This window comes from Gallinula chloropus (assembly GCF_964237585.1).
Source record: "Gallinula chloropus genome assembly, chromosome: 1".
Classification (NCBI taxonomy): Eukaryota; Metazoa; Chordata; class Aves; order Gruiformes; family Rallidae; genus Gallinula; species Gallinula chloropus.
Window position 1 is genome coordinate 55,666,063 of NC_140085.1, and position 14,717 is coordinate 55,680,779.

At 45.0% G+C, this 14,717-nt stretch overlaps 1 protein-coding gene across 1 annotated transcript; it reads left to right on the forward strand.

Moving 5' to 3' along the window:
* Nucleotides 1–4,209: 4,209 nt before the first annotated feature.
* BTG1 (BTG anti-proliferation factor 1) lies at nt 4,210–7,106 on the forward strand. The gene is made up of 2 exons (XM_084263349.1): nt 4,210–4,594; nt 5,819–7,106. The coding sequence occupies exons 1-2, from the start codon at nt 4,447–4,449 to the stop codon at nt 6,181–6,183; spliced, it is 513 nt and encodes a 170-aa protein (XP_084119475.1). The 5' UTR covers nt 4,210–4,446; the 3' UTR covers nt 6,184–7,106.
* Nucleotides 7,107–14,717: the final 7,611 nt, after the last annotated feature.

Genomic DNA, 14,717 nt, shown 5'->3' on the forward strand with positions numbered 1-14,717 from the left:
GACCAGGGAGACTGAGTGGCTAAGATACCCACCAGTTTTTTGCCTCAGCCTTTTCACACCACACAGCCACATTGCCCAGGCCTCCAAAGGCAAAGGCATGGATTGGCAGAGGGAAGAACCACTGCTTCAAGATCATCTAAGGAACCTCAAGGTGCACAAGTCCATGACAGGGGATTGGGAATAGATGGGCTTTGAGGTCCCTTCCAATCCAAACCAGCCTGTGGTTCTGTGATTAATCCCAGCCACTCAGACAAAGTCTTTCCAAGAAGATCTCCAGTATCAAAGCTGTAGTTTGAGGGGTGCCTGCTTCAACTCAAGGTCGGAACTCACAACTAGGCCACAGGGCCTGTGAGAACCAGAGTGGACATGTCAGGGCAGAACTCACCAGGTTACATCTAACTCCTGGAATAGCGACCTAATGTCTGTACAGCTGCAACTATGTATTCAGAGCAAAAACTAAAGAGCTGAAACATTAATAAATGTTTTATGCACCCCCTGGTAAGCTTTCCTCTGCAGAAACAAAGATGCAACCGCTTGCTATACACTTTCAAATGCTTGCTAAATGACAAAAATAAAGTGACATTTTAATAGGATCAACCTACACTAAAAATAAATGCTGTACATAGAATGGATTGCTGATATGTTTTATTTATTGCAAAATAAATAAATGTTTTACACAGGTGTAGGTAGATGACATCATTTGCTCTTCCTTCATCCGCCAACGCCATAACCCCACTGTAAAAGTCCTCTCTTCGGCTAATAGGTGAGAAAAAGCTTATGCCAATCTAAGGCACATAAACAGCCTTTTGAAACAGATACAGATTATTTCTCCACTGTTCCTTATTAGGTCAATGCCGAACAGTGCAAAATCATAGCTAAAGCTGATCGTGGAATAGTAAGAGAATAGACCTAATGGTTTGCTACACCTTTTTACACCTTTCTACACCGAAAGGCTTTAACAAGATACCACATAAAAAGCTTATAGATGCTTCACACTTTCTTGCATTTCCTTATTCTGCCAGGAATAATTTCCCAAACAGAAAAAAACCACACCAAAACACCAAACAATCCACCATGCTGTACATGTAGTGCATTTTTTTATATACAAATATATACTAATTACGACTCTAAGAACAGAACAATTTAATTTAAAAAAAAAATCATCTAATTCCAATTCTTCTCCTTTGAACTCCTGAATCTTCCCACTTACCATAAAGAACAGTCCATAGCTTCCTTCAGAAAAAGCTGGGAAAAAAACATGTTGCAATACTTGCAGGGTGTGTATGTGTGTGTGTGGCACAGATAAAAAATAGTTGTAATTCTATTACTTATTTCCATTATGACAGGACTCACAAAGTGTTCGGCACTCTCCAAACCAATGGCAAGCAACAGTTCCTGCCAAAACAACGTGAAAGAAATGTTGTAAAGGTTGCATTGTGTTGCTTAAAGGTTAGGAAATATCAGAAGCTGGGTTGCAAGTACAACCTTAATCCAACCCTTCTGTGCACGCTCATTATGATACAGACTTTAATTACACAATCACTCTTTTTCTTTATTTTCCCTCCCTAGGGCCTCTGCTTCATTTCAAGTATCAAATGGGCTGAATCAGGCAGTTGTTGAATGTTTACATTTATCTTCTTCAGCACATTGCCACTAAGGTATCAGTGAGTATCTTGCACTATTGACCAGGCAAGCTGTTTCCTCTGTTTCTGGAGCTGCAGAGGCAGCTGGGACCTGGACACAGAAAGTAAGAACCACTTTGTACAGGCCAAAATATACAGATAATATAAATATGCTGAAGAAGATGCTGAAGAAGTTCAGAGCAAAACAGTACATCAGTGAAATAAGTTGGGTTACTGGCAGGAAGCTAAGGTATCTGAACAGCCCTGCGGTCTATAACAGTTACTGATGTAGCAAGCTGAGCTCTTTAAACCCCTTGCTTTGGGGTGCTACTACATAAGACCACTGATGTACTTGGGAGTTCCTGAAACTCCCTCTGAGCATCGGATTCTGACTGGAACTAGGTAGGAGAGATGAGAAACTGGCCCAGATAAAGCTCAGGTCCAAGCATAGGTGGCAAACAATATACTCCTTTTTGCTGCAGTATTTCCAGTACTTATTTTGGTGTAATATTGATGCTCTGAGAATAACACAAATTTTGTACAAGAGAAGTGATATTGGATAGTGGATGGACCTTGCTGCGAAGGGGAGAGAAGCTTCTGCTGCTTCAAGGTTTGACAGAGAAGAAAGGATGGCTGGTGCCTATGGAGCAGCAAACTGAGGGGCTGGGTTGACAGCTCCTCCCTTCTTACAGGACAGAGGGACTGCTCATGATCACTGACATAATATTCAGAAGGTAGTGAAGGGAATATAGACAAGACTATGCTCTCAATCCCACACCAATGATTTTAGAATGTGGTAAAGCTGTGCCTTTAAGATCTCAGGATTATCTTTAGAAAATGTTTTGCAGATCTCCCTTGTGTATAGAGAGTCAAAGGGAAAGTCCCTTGAGGCTGAGAGTCTAAGATAGAACAGATCCTGAGTGCGAAGACCAGAAACTCTATTCAGGTACAACACCAGACAAACAGAAATGGTGTACTTTCATCTTCTATTCAAATCATTTCACACAGGTATTTTTATATATTTCATTACTGAATTATTTTGAGTGAAAAAGAAGTCTCAGAATTTAATTGCCGTGCCTCTAATGGTGTGGTTGCTCATCTCTGACTGGAAGAACTGTACATATAAATATCAGGCTGTATTTCATTTGTGGCTTTGCATAGGAGCAGGGCATATACTCTAGGGGGAGAATGAGTTTTCTATCAAAGATACTACACTTTGCTACTTCTTTCATCTCCCCTTCGGTTTTGCAAAAAGGGAGACATATGCCATCAGGAGACTTAAGGCTTTACTCCTCTTTGCGGCCATCGCTGAGTAACACACATCAGTCCTGCCATCCACCCGCAGCTTTTACCCTTTCGAAGTGATCAAAAAAGCTGGGATAATTGTACAGCACGGAGGGAGAATATGCTGTTGAGCAGTGTGAACAAGGTGTGTGAAGACTAGAAGTTTTATTTCTGGGGCGGGGGGGGGGAGGAGAGCGGGGGGGGGTGGGGGGGGGGTGGGGAGGGTTTCCTCAAACAGTCAGGGCCGAGGTTTGGGCAGTGGCCAGCGAGAAGACACTTCCCCTGCAGACCACCGTGCCCTTTGCTTTGCTGGCATCCGCAGGCATAGCGACCCACCAGCTGCCCAGAGGCAGGGCTTCGGCTCTGCGTGGAGAGGGGCCCTGCCTAGAGACCCCAGCGTGAAGAAGGTTTTAAGACCCCTGTGAACAAACGTGAGGACAAAGCCATGCTTGAGATCCCCGGGGGTGCTGGGTACAGGAATGGTCCCGCTTAGGGCTCCCAGAGACGGCGAAAGGGGGAAAACCACTTCCCCTCCGGCGGCCACAGGCTGATCTTCGGGCGAAGCGCACCGGCGGCGCAGAGAGAGAGAGAAGTTCCCCCGCCTGCGCGCTCTCGCTCCGCCGCCTGCCCGCCGCCCGCCCCCGCCCGCTGACGTGGCTCTGCTCTCCCCAGATACAGCGCACGGCCGCCGCTCGCCTCGCGAACCGCGGCGCGCCGCCGTGCCCACGCGGCCGCGAAACAACGCAGCCGCGCTCGGCTGCGCGCCCGGCGCGGGCAGGCGCGCAGGCACCCCCGCCTCCGCGCAGGCGGCCCGGCCTCCGCGCAGCGCCGCTGCTGGTCAGCTCCGCGCCCCGTACCAGCCCCTCCTAGGCTGCTGCCCGCGCCGGTGCGCGGATCGCTGCGCGCCGCGGCCCCTCGGGCGGAACCTGCGCGGGGGTGTACCGCACGAGGCGCCCTCCTCGCTCCCTTCCGCGCAGCGCTGCCGCTGCCCGCACAGCTCCATCGGGCGGAAACCCTTCGCTGCCGCCGCCGCAACGCGGGCGCGCTGCCCTCGGCGCCCGCGTAAGCACTTTGCGCGGCGCGCAACCCCGCGCGCAGCCGCGCGCGCCAGCTCTATTTGTTTACAACCGATTACGTCACCCTCCCCCTGCTCGCCCGCCCCGCCCCGCCCCGCCGCCTGCCGTCACAATGGTGCGATCGGTCGATTGGCGGTGGCGCTCCTTCGGCGCCCTGACGCCATTTCCGCCCTCCGCCGGCTATAAGAGGTGGTGGCGAACGATCAGCTCCCTTCGCCCCTCGCAGCAGGAGATGCGGGTTGCGCTGCCGCGGCCGCCGCTGCTGCCGCCGCCCCCCTGCCTCAGGAAGAGGAGGCGGAGGCTGCCGCCCCCGGGATGTGATCTGGGCTCCGCCGCCTGCTCCTCTCCCAGTTAGAGCCGCGGCCGCCCCCGCGCCCCGTCCCGCTCCGCTCGCCCCCGCGCCCTGTCCCGTCCCAGCGCCGGCCGCCCCGGAGAGCTGGCTGCCGGCCGCCGCCGCCGCCTCCATGCATCCCGCCCTGTACACCCGGGCCAGCATGATACGCGAGATCGCCGCGGCCGTGGGCTTCATCTCCAAGTTCTTGCGGACCAAGGGGCTGATGAACGAGAGGCAGCTGCAGACCTTCAGCCAGTGCCTGCAGGAGCTGCTGGCAGGTGAGGGCGGCGCGGGGAGCGGCGGGAGCCAGCCTTGTCCCCTTCGCCGTGGGGCCTCCTGGCCGAGCCGGCGGCGGGGAGAGGGCGGCACCTCCGGCCGCGGCAGCGCCGCGCCCCGCGGGCGGCCGGAGAGCGGCGAAGGGGAGCGGGGGAGGGGGGTGAGCGGCCGCTCCGTGGGATCGGAGCCGCAGCGGGGGTAGGTGCTGGACGCGAGCGGGGTTCCGCGGCCGTGGCTCGCCCCGTCCGGGAGCCCCCGTGCCGAGCACCCCCCCCGGCGGGGTGGGGGCGGCAGGAGCGGGCTGTAGACAAAAGGGGCTCGGGCGTCGCGCAGGCAGCCCCGCCTTGGCTCCGTAGACAAAGCTTTCGGAGCAGCCCGGGCTTGGGCTCCGCTCCAAGGGATCAATCTGCCCGGTTTCCAGAGGGGAAAAAATGCTTCGAAGTTGCTTTTTGGTCAAGTAAAAATCGTCGGCTGACGGTGGTTCTCAGTTCCCCTTTTCTTCTGAAAACACAGCCACCGAACACCCTCGGTTAAGTTCGAATACCGAGGGCGGCTTTGCTGCCCTTCGGGTTTTGTAATCCCCAGCCTGTGTCCCAGTGTGCTTGAGAGTGGCTACAAGTTGCCTCAGACCGATAGGATTTTGGGTGGGCTAAAACTCCGAAGGTAAGTGAAGTCATTGGTGTCTCGCCCTGGAAAACAGGCTGGGAAGCGCAGTGGTGAAATACAGTTTGAGTCAGTCCATAAGTGCTGCCCAGCTTCTTCCCTAGTTATTTTTGGGTGTTCCTAGAATGTGAGGAACTAAGCATGGGTGTGATCTCAAGAGGATGATGGAAAGGTGCTTTTTTTTTCCCCCCCCCTCTTGACTTGTGGAGTTTGGAAGCCCTTGAGTTTTTCTGCTGTGTGCGTAATCACTTCTGTATATTAGTGCCTGTGAATGCCAGGAAGTTGCATTTCACTCCTTTCGGAGAGCAGACGTTGTTCTCCCTGTGCGCCAGCACCAAACTGTAACTTTGTATGCGAGTACTTCTCAAGGGACGCTGCGCTCCTGTAAATCATCAGCAGAAATAAAGGCTATAATGACTTTTCAGGTCACTTGATGCCAAATGTTCAGCTCTTCAACATCCTGAGGTGTGAAATTTGCAGGAGAGGGATGATCACTGTATGTCTCTTTGAATGCGGAATTAAGGAGGATAATCTTTTTTTATTTATTTATTTTTATTTTATAGAACATTATAAACACCACTGGTTCCCAGAAAAGCCATGCAAGGGATCAGGTTACCGATGTATCCGGATCAACCATAAAATGGATCCTCTCATTGGACAGGCAGCACAGCGGATTGGATTGAGCAGTCAGGAACTGTTCCAGCTTCTTCCAAGCGAACTCACTCTATGGGTTGACCCGTATGAAGTGTCCTATCGTATTGGAGAGGATGGCTCAATCTGTGTGCTGTATGAAGCTGCACCAGCAGGAGGTAGCCAAAATAACACCAACATGCAAATGGTAGACAGCAGAATAAGCTGTAAGGAGGAACTTCTCTTGGGCAGAACTAGCCCTTCCAAAAGCTACAATATGATGACTGTATCAGGTTAAGATATAGTCTGTGGATGGATCACCTTAAAATGGATGGATAAATTTGGTTTTTACTTTGGGTGGGCACCTCTGGGGATGGATTATGGAATTTAAACCATGTCACAGCTGTGAAGATCTGGCGCACGTTAGAGTGGTATACTTTAAAGTGACAGTGCCATAGTTTGGACAGTACCTTTCAGTGATTTAATAGCCTGTGAGTCAAAACGATTGCAACTTGCTAGGGAGTGAAGAAGATCTAGGAAGGGTCAGTTTCTCCAAGACATCTTACTTAATTTCTACACCAATTTTCAACCCCAATCTGTATTTATAAAGCGATTCTCTGCAGTAGGTCTTGCAGAGTAAATTTGCACTATTACATTTGTTAATTGTTAGCATTTTTGGCAGCTCAGTAACAAGACTTATTGTTATGAACACCATAGTACTGGAAATTTTATTTTTCAGACTTTTACCTAGCACTTACAAATATGTATAAATGTACATAAGATAAACTAGTAAGTATGACCTGGGGAAATGGTCAGATTGTTATGTTGACCTCAAAAGTAGCAAGTGATCAGAATCTGCCATGGCAACAGGCTTTAAAAAGACCATATAAAGACACTGTCTGAACTGTGGTGTTAGCACCAGCCAGCTATCTGTACATTTGCTAGCTTGTAGTTTTCTAAGACTGAGTAAACTTCTTATTTTTAGAAAGTGGAGGTCTGGTTTGTAATTTCCTTGTTCTTAATTGGGTAAAAGTCTTTTCCACAAACCACCATCTATTTTGTGAACTTTGTTAGTCATCTTTTATTTGGTAAATTATGAACTGGTGTAAATTTGTACAGTTCATGTATATTGATTGTGGCAAAGTTGTACAGATTTCTATATTTTGGATGAGAAATTTTTCTTCTCTCTATAATAAATTGTTTCCTATCTTGGCATTTTAATTAATCTCTTGTCGTGATTACATAGGATCAGTTAAACTATTTTTTTTTGTCTCACAGTAGAAATGAAATAGGTACTACAAAGCTGTAAGAACATTAATGGCACCCTGATGCTAGGGAACACTTGGTACAGACCTGGATTAATGAAGACCTCACATAAAAATGCTTGGGAAGTTTAGGGAAGCACGGTGATGTACGTGTCACTTTAAACCTTTTAAAAATCAGTCAATGTGGAAATAACTCCAGGGCAAATAATTCCAGGATATGAGGAAAAGGTACAGAAATAACATCCACCAAAGATGACTGGAATAAATCCAGAGGATTAAAGTTTACTTGGCTTCCTGATGAAGGATATAGCAAACCTAAATGTCCATTTTGACCTACTTGCTCACAAGTTCTCAGTTCTTCCCTGATGGATTCCCTGCTCAATAAGAGTTTCTGGGACAAATGTCCCTTAGCCTTAAGAGCAGAAAGGTTGCTCGCCTTTTGCTTTCTTCAGATGCAAGACTTTCACTTTAGAAATCATTAAGATGGGATTCAACAAAAGGTATGTAGATCTTTTTTCCCAAACTTAAAAGGTTGGCTGAGGCGCAGCGAGAAGCCCGTACTTAAATGCGTGTTCAAAGTTAATGAATGATGTGGAGATGTGATTCACTTAAGCACCACACTAATGTCATTTGTATACAGCACAGTGGTTAGTTACACTTGAGAAATTCCTTACCACCTTATTTACACTTCTTAAAGTGCCAGAATACAACTCTGGGAACTTTTTTCATCCTTATCTCCTGTGTACTTTTGTTCCGTGAGTGCTTCATAAAAGGCATACCTGACTTGGTCATGTCAGTTTTAAGAACAGCTGCTGTTGCTCTGAAGGAAAAGAAAATCATGGCTTGCCAGCTAGGCTTCTCTAGCCATGGATAGAACTGAGCTTAAGACTTGCCATGCATTGTGGCAGCTCCTGCTCTACTATAAGCTTCTACGATATGGCAATAAGCAATGTGTTCTAAATTCAAATCTTTCTCTCCTGATCTGTAGTATAATTGGTTATATATAAGTGAAACTTAAGGCTTGTCTGTCTTGCATTTACCAATTCCACACAGCTTTCTTTAAAGTTCAGCTTAAAGTACTAGTTTTACCATGCATGTCAACATTCAGTGCCTGCAAGTGTTGCTAGCGCTTCTCTGATACTGTAACTTTCCACATAGACTGGTGGAAGGGTAGGTGGCCCTGAAGGAGCAAACTTTTAAAGAGCTTGGTTGATACTTGGATCTGGCAATAATAGGTTTATTGCTAAAGCTTCAGAATGAGTTTGCTTTAAAGTACAGGTGTTACGCATGTAGAGTCAGTTTAGGTTTGCATTGTGGTACCTTAAACATTCTACTACAGTTAAGATGCTTTCAAGTTAAGTCTGTAGGCAAGAGATTTATTCAAGCAGTAGGGAGTACTCAAAGACATTTTTGTTGGGTTACACATCTGCAGACAGTGTGAGTATATCCAAATAGAAAGAAAAACATTGAGCTTGGTTGGCTTCCTGTAAAGCCATATTAAACTTTCATGAAGCTTGCTGCTGACTGAGCACGGTATATCGTGGTGTTGCCTATAGTCTGGTGCACAGCAAGAGCAGCATCAGAAAGGGTAACTGTATAGCTATAACTATAGGTCTTTGCCATGAGCTATGCAAATTCTAAAAGAATCAGCTGTTGGTACTTTCTTGTTGACAAGCATAGCTTTGTGAGGCTGCTAGTATTCCTTCTGCAAGGCTGGCATGTGACACTGAACCAAGGAGCCTGCTCCCTGAGATGATTAACATTTTAGTCCTTGTACGTTAGGGTGCTTTCATTCATGGCATAATTTTTAACTGCAGCTGTAACTAGTAATCGGTACAACCTGTGTCCTCAGAGCTGTTGGGATTTCTGCCAGCTGGAGTTTAAACATACCCCGATGTGCACACAATGTGCCCTTGTCTGATTTTGAAAGTACTTTGCATACTGTGGCAGCAGGGCATAGGAAGGACTCCGGAGAGGAATGGAACACAGCTCTAAGAGGAGGCTGTTGCCAATCCTGTGTTTTGGTGCCTGTAGAACAAACAGTGCGCTAAGCTAAGTGCTTGCCACTTTTGAATTTTGTTTAAGAGGTGCCATTACCAAAGCAGCAAGGCTTCTATTTTTTTTTTTTTTTATTTGAGATGAGAGAGCACATTCAAGACCTGCTTGCCTGGTGTGCACGTTAGTTAAATTAGTTGGGCTTTCCTTGTGAAGCACTGAACAATGCTGCTGTCTTGTTGTAGGTTCACCTATACACAGCTTTAATGTTTCAGCTCTTTGTAGACTGTCAGACCAGTCTGCTAAGACTTGCTGACCATTCAGTGAATGTCTTTGTACAACATATAATTTCCTTCTGGTTTATGCCAGGTGAGCACATTTCTTTTTCTCACAGCATGTTGCCCCACTGTGCTACATTTGGTATCCGATCCCATGCGCTCAGGTTTACTTTCTTGTATTTCACACCAGGTAGTACACCAGATAGTAATGCTCCTCTTATAGTTGAGCATTATTGCCAATATGTTGATTTTAGTTCTCTTCTGCTGACACTGCAAAGATTTTTGGTAGATCTGTATGACAGGCCATTGTGCCGTGGGTTTTTCTTATTATTGGCTTGTCCTGTCTACGTGAGAATTTGGAAATAACCTCCGCAAGGCACTCTTCTGATGTAACAATACCATCATCATCATCATTTACTTTTGTTGTGACTTGCATTAAATCAGTTCATAGGATTTAAAAAAACTCTGTCCTATTCATCACTAAAAAGAGTCATCTTGTATCAGAAGATCAGGTTGTGCTGTCTCTTGGCAACTGCCTTCAATTTACATGGCTTTTAAAAGAGTTGCTTGAGAGGTGATTTTGAAGCCGGGGGTGGACACACTGTGCTGCAGCAGCAGGACCTTACCAAACAGTGTACTGATGTGCAAACCATAAAGAATCCAGTTAATGCTCCTGGAGTGGCTGGTTAGTGCTGATGCTTGTAAACATTTCTGTCACCAAATTAAGCAGATGTCACTGAACATGAACACTAAATCTGCATAAGGTGTCCTAATTAACCTTGCTTGCTTACGCCGGGAGAGTACGATCTCTCGTCATTGTGCAGGTTAGCTAGCAGTGGGTAAAATGAAGAACACTGCTGCTTTTTTTGTGTGTGTGGATCTATGTAAGGCTTATTTCCGAATTTCCATAAATCAGGTAGCACTCTACATTTTCCAAAGTTTCCTCTACTTGACGCCATAATTTTTAGGGAAAATAGTTTATATTGGCAAAAGCTGCCACTTGACTGAAGAACATTAAAGCTGTTTTTAGTTTAAGGAGTGAAACATGCATAGACTGGAGATAAATAGCTCTCCTAAAAAGGAATGTATATTTACACATTCTTGGTGTAATAGCAGAGGTTATTTTTACATGTTACAGATTTACATTCCAGTGTGGCATAAAGTGAACATTGTGAAGCAGGATGTTAATTCAGTGGCTTTCAAGGGTTGGTAGAGCAAGCTGGGCTTAGACAGTAAATGCTGTATTAATGGTTAGCAGTGACAATTTCATCAACATAGGAATTGCAGGGTGTAATTAACATCAGTTGCTTTGACACTGTGCTCTTAATGTATGGTTTCAACCTTTCTTTCAGTAGCAGTTGGAGAATGCACTGTGACAAATTATTGCTGATACAAAGTAGGTCAACAGTAAAATGGCTGACTTACCATAAATGAGCAGATCTAAATTATTGTAACTTAATGTCCACTGGAATTTACTTAAGGGGCTAAGTCTTCTGTGCCCTTGTTTCTCAACCATGAAACCTTGTCTACAGTTTTTCCCAATTCCTTGTTTCCTAACCATTTTATTTTATTTTTTTTCTAAACAAGAAGAACATTTCCTCCCAGCTGCTGGGAAGAAATCCGCCCGAGCAGTAACGCTGCGTGTGTGACAGCAGGTATTTGCCCTCCTAGTATTCCAGTTCTGCCACTGCAAAGCTGCCAAGGAGACCTTAACTTGCAACTAATGAAAACAAGAGGCCACTTCTTGGAGTTTTGAGGTTTTCTCCGCTGAAAGGGTACCCATTGCAGCACATGAGGAAGGGGAGTAGGACTTGGATAATACTGAATGGGAAAAAATCCCGGGCTGAGGGAATGGCGAGTACGTTTTTGCCGAGGGAAGTGTTTGTGCCTTGCGATCCCTGTGAGCGTCTCATCACGGCTTGCCAGCAACCTCTTAAATATTTCTTGAGAGGGGGTAGCTTTATTTGATACTTTTACCTCTTGGATGTCAGGAAACGGCCTCTAGCTTTGCAGTTTCTCTGGGGTGCTGTAAAATCCGGCATGATTTGATTTATGTGCTGATTATATAACTGAATAAAACGATAAACAAACGAATCTGTTACTATTGTAAGGGCGCAAGGGAGGAGAACTTCAGCGTTCTTGGACTAGCCTTCAGTATGTGCAAGGAGCGGAAGCAAGTGTCTGAAATACCTAAAGGACAGAGGCAGGGCTGGGGTTAGGCTGCCCAGCTTTCATGGGTGGGTTCCAAGACAGCAATGTTTACCTAAAGGGCTGTTACATGGAGCAAAGGCTTAGGTACAGCTTCTGACTCCCAAGACAGGCTTAAAGACAGATTTCTAGTGCCAGTAGTATCATCTGCTGACATTGGCTGCAATTAAGAAATTCCAACAGTGTGCCCTTGCTGTTCTGTGTTCCATAAAATTCATTTGTTACTGGTTTTTGTAACCTAAGAACATGTAATAATTGGTGTCTCTGCAGTTCTGCTGGCCACAGGTTAATTAATATATTTCTTATACTTTACCTCCGTGAATACACAGAGTTTTATTCATATATACAGGGGCACATGTGTAAATTCCTTGTATAAATATATATATACATGCACATATTAAATTATTACTTTTTCAGTGGGTCATCCTGAAGTCCCTTGCTTGCTGTGATTTAATTCACAGATCACTGCAGGTGTTCTGAAGACTGTAAATTAACACAGACAGGGGAAAATTATCCTCCTTATTCACTTGTTATGCCTTAATACATTGCTATTAACAGGAACATATATTCTCTTTTTTTCCTTTTTCTTTTTTTTTTTAATGTGAATTTGCAGCTTGACACAATTTGCTCATCAGTTGAGCAGATTTTCAAGATTTCCTGTAGAGTTTTAAAGCAAAGTGTAGATGTCTAAAGGAATATTTGCAACATTTTAATCGATTTCATACCAGGCTGATGAGAAATAAAGCTATGGTACTTTTAGAATCTTAATTGTATTTTCACACTAAAACTTTTGTAATGCAGAAGAGAGATTTCTCTGGTTTCTAATAAGTGTTTGTCTGAATAATCAGCAAAAGGTCCATGTTGGGCGACCAGAACACCCTTTCCAGAACAGTTGCTTCTGCCTGGTAATGTTCGAGGTCCTATAGCGTGTAAATTAGAAATTTGTTTACAGGTGTGAAAGGCTCAACATCACAGCTGCAAAACAAAATCAAGCTACCCATGTGGTACACCTCTCGGTATAACACTATACTAGTGATATTAATTCCACCTCTAAATTTAGCTTGTTTTGTAATAATCTTGGCTTTAACCCTTCCTTTGTCACTGACAGCCTATCGTCTTAACTCCCCAGCTTACAGTCAGCGTTAGGTCATTCTGTTTGCAGACTTCAGATTGGTAGGGAAAAAATAAGACAGTGGAAATGGCAGTATCAGTCTGAATCATGATGACATTAAAGCAAATGACAAATCTAGTTCCGTGTTTGTAAAGGATCCCTTTCCATGTGACGAAGGTACCAGACTCTAAATTTTGATTGTGTTTATCATACTTTATTTGTTGTCTGGATATATTTTAAGGTAGGTGAGGCTTTTGCAATATAACTGAGAAAAACTGTGTTGCAGATACATAAGTACTTTTCAGAAAGACAGCTGAACAGATATATCTGCTTGATTGTTTATCCAAATGTTCGTGTGACTATTTTCAAAGCTTCTTGCTTGAAGAATTGACAAGTCGTGCATCGTAAACAGCAGAACACTGATTCTGAATACTGGAAGTGATAGGTTCTGCCACTATTCAGTAGAAAAATGTGTGTACATCATTCTCATTTGAAATCATTATTTGTAGGGTTTGTTGAAGTTGAAGCTCATTCCACAGCAAGCTGATATGTATACAAAATGTGTCCTGAATTTTCAAGCTGGTGTAATTCCATGACTAATTCTACAGTACAAATATGTTGGTGTCCGCTTCTTGCCCCTTTTGGTACACCTCCCTCTCTACAAGAGCATCCCTTCGTAAGCAGTTTACAATCAACCAGAGGAGGATCGGAGTCCCAGTGTGATCTGCACTTTTAAAAACTGAGATCCCAGCCTTTGCACACTCCTGATTTTACCGTTATGAGTACCATGAAGCCTTCTGACTTATTCATGTGAATACGTCATGTGCCCTTCAGTATTTTATGAGATCAAGTGCGTGTCAAAAGCTTTCTCAGTGAAGCAGAAATGTGTTTTTTATTATTTCCATAGGCACTGGAAGGCACATTAGAATTTTTATTATCGATTGAAAAGAAACTTTCTGTTACTGTAGAACAGAGATAGTCAATAGGCTGAAAAGAGAATGCTGCACACCTACTGCATCATGATCTCATTCTCAACATGATTGCCTTGGTGCTTGCCAGTTCCAGTGTTCATGAGTCACACTCCAGTATGTGATTTGCTTAAAAGCAATAAATGTCAGCACTTTTATTTACAATCTTCCTTTGAAGATTTGGAAGTCATAACTTCAACATATTTTTTTCCACAGCTCTGAAAGCTAGATTTACCTTTTTCTTTTAAATGAAAGATGAAAGCTTTAACTGCTGTATTGCTAGGTCTGACCTAGCTGTAGTGGGTTAAGAACTGCAGCTATCCAAACCCACTCCTTCCTTCACCCTGCCAGAAATTACCATGCTGGTAGGTGGGGTGGCAGAAGTGGTTCTTCTGACTCTCAAAATTAGCTGGAGTTGTTTAGGCTGGTAGGTATGTGTCATGTCAGACCGCAATGCCCGCGACGCGGTGAGAGCTCGGTGCTGCTGTCACATCTGCCGGGGAACTGGCAGCCTCTGGCAGTCGGCTGGGGGTGTTGGAGATGTGGTGAGCTCAACGCCTGTACGCACAAGCCCTGCAGAATACTCTTGTCACCTGGCTGTGAAAGCTGGGATGTGTGAAGCAAACACACTCCTGCTGAAATTTTAGGAAGGGGTCGTGTATGTTTCGTGTGGGGAGGAAAGGGAATTGAGAGAGCAAAAGACCAGACAAATGATCTATATGGTGAGTCAGTGGGAAAGAACTGAACGCAATTCCAGCTTAATAATGACTCATAGTCCCATTGTTTATAGCTCTTCTGAGAGTGTCTGATCACATGGGCTGTAAGGTATATGTTTGTATCCGGTCCTTGAGGACAAAGGAGGGAATTTACGGGGGGGAAGGTGGGGGGAAAAAACCAAGCTTTTAATTTTAGCTTACCTCTTTCTCGTGTATATTCGAAAGTTTCCATTTATTCTAAATCTCATTGCCCCAGGCTTCTGACCTAATAAGCCTGGCAAATTCTGTTTG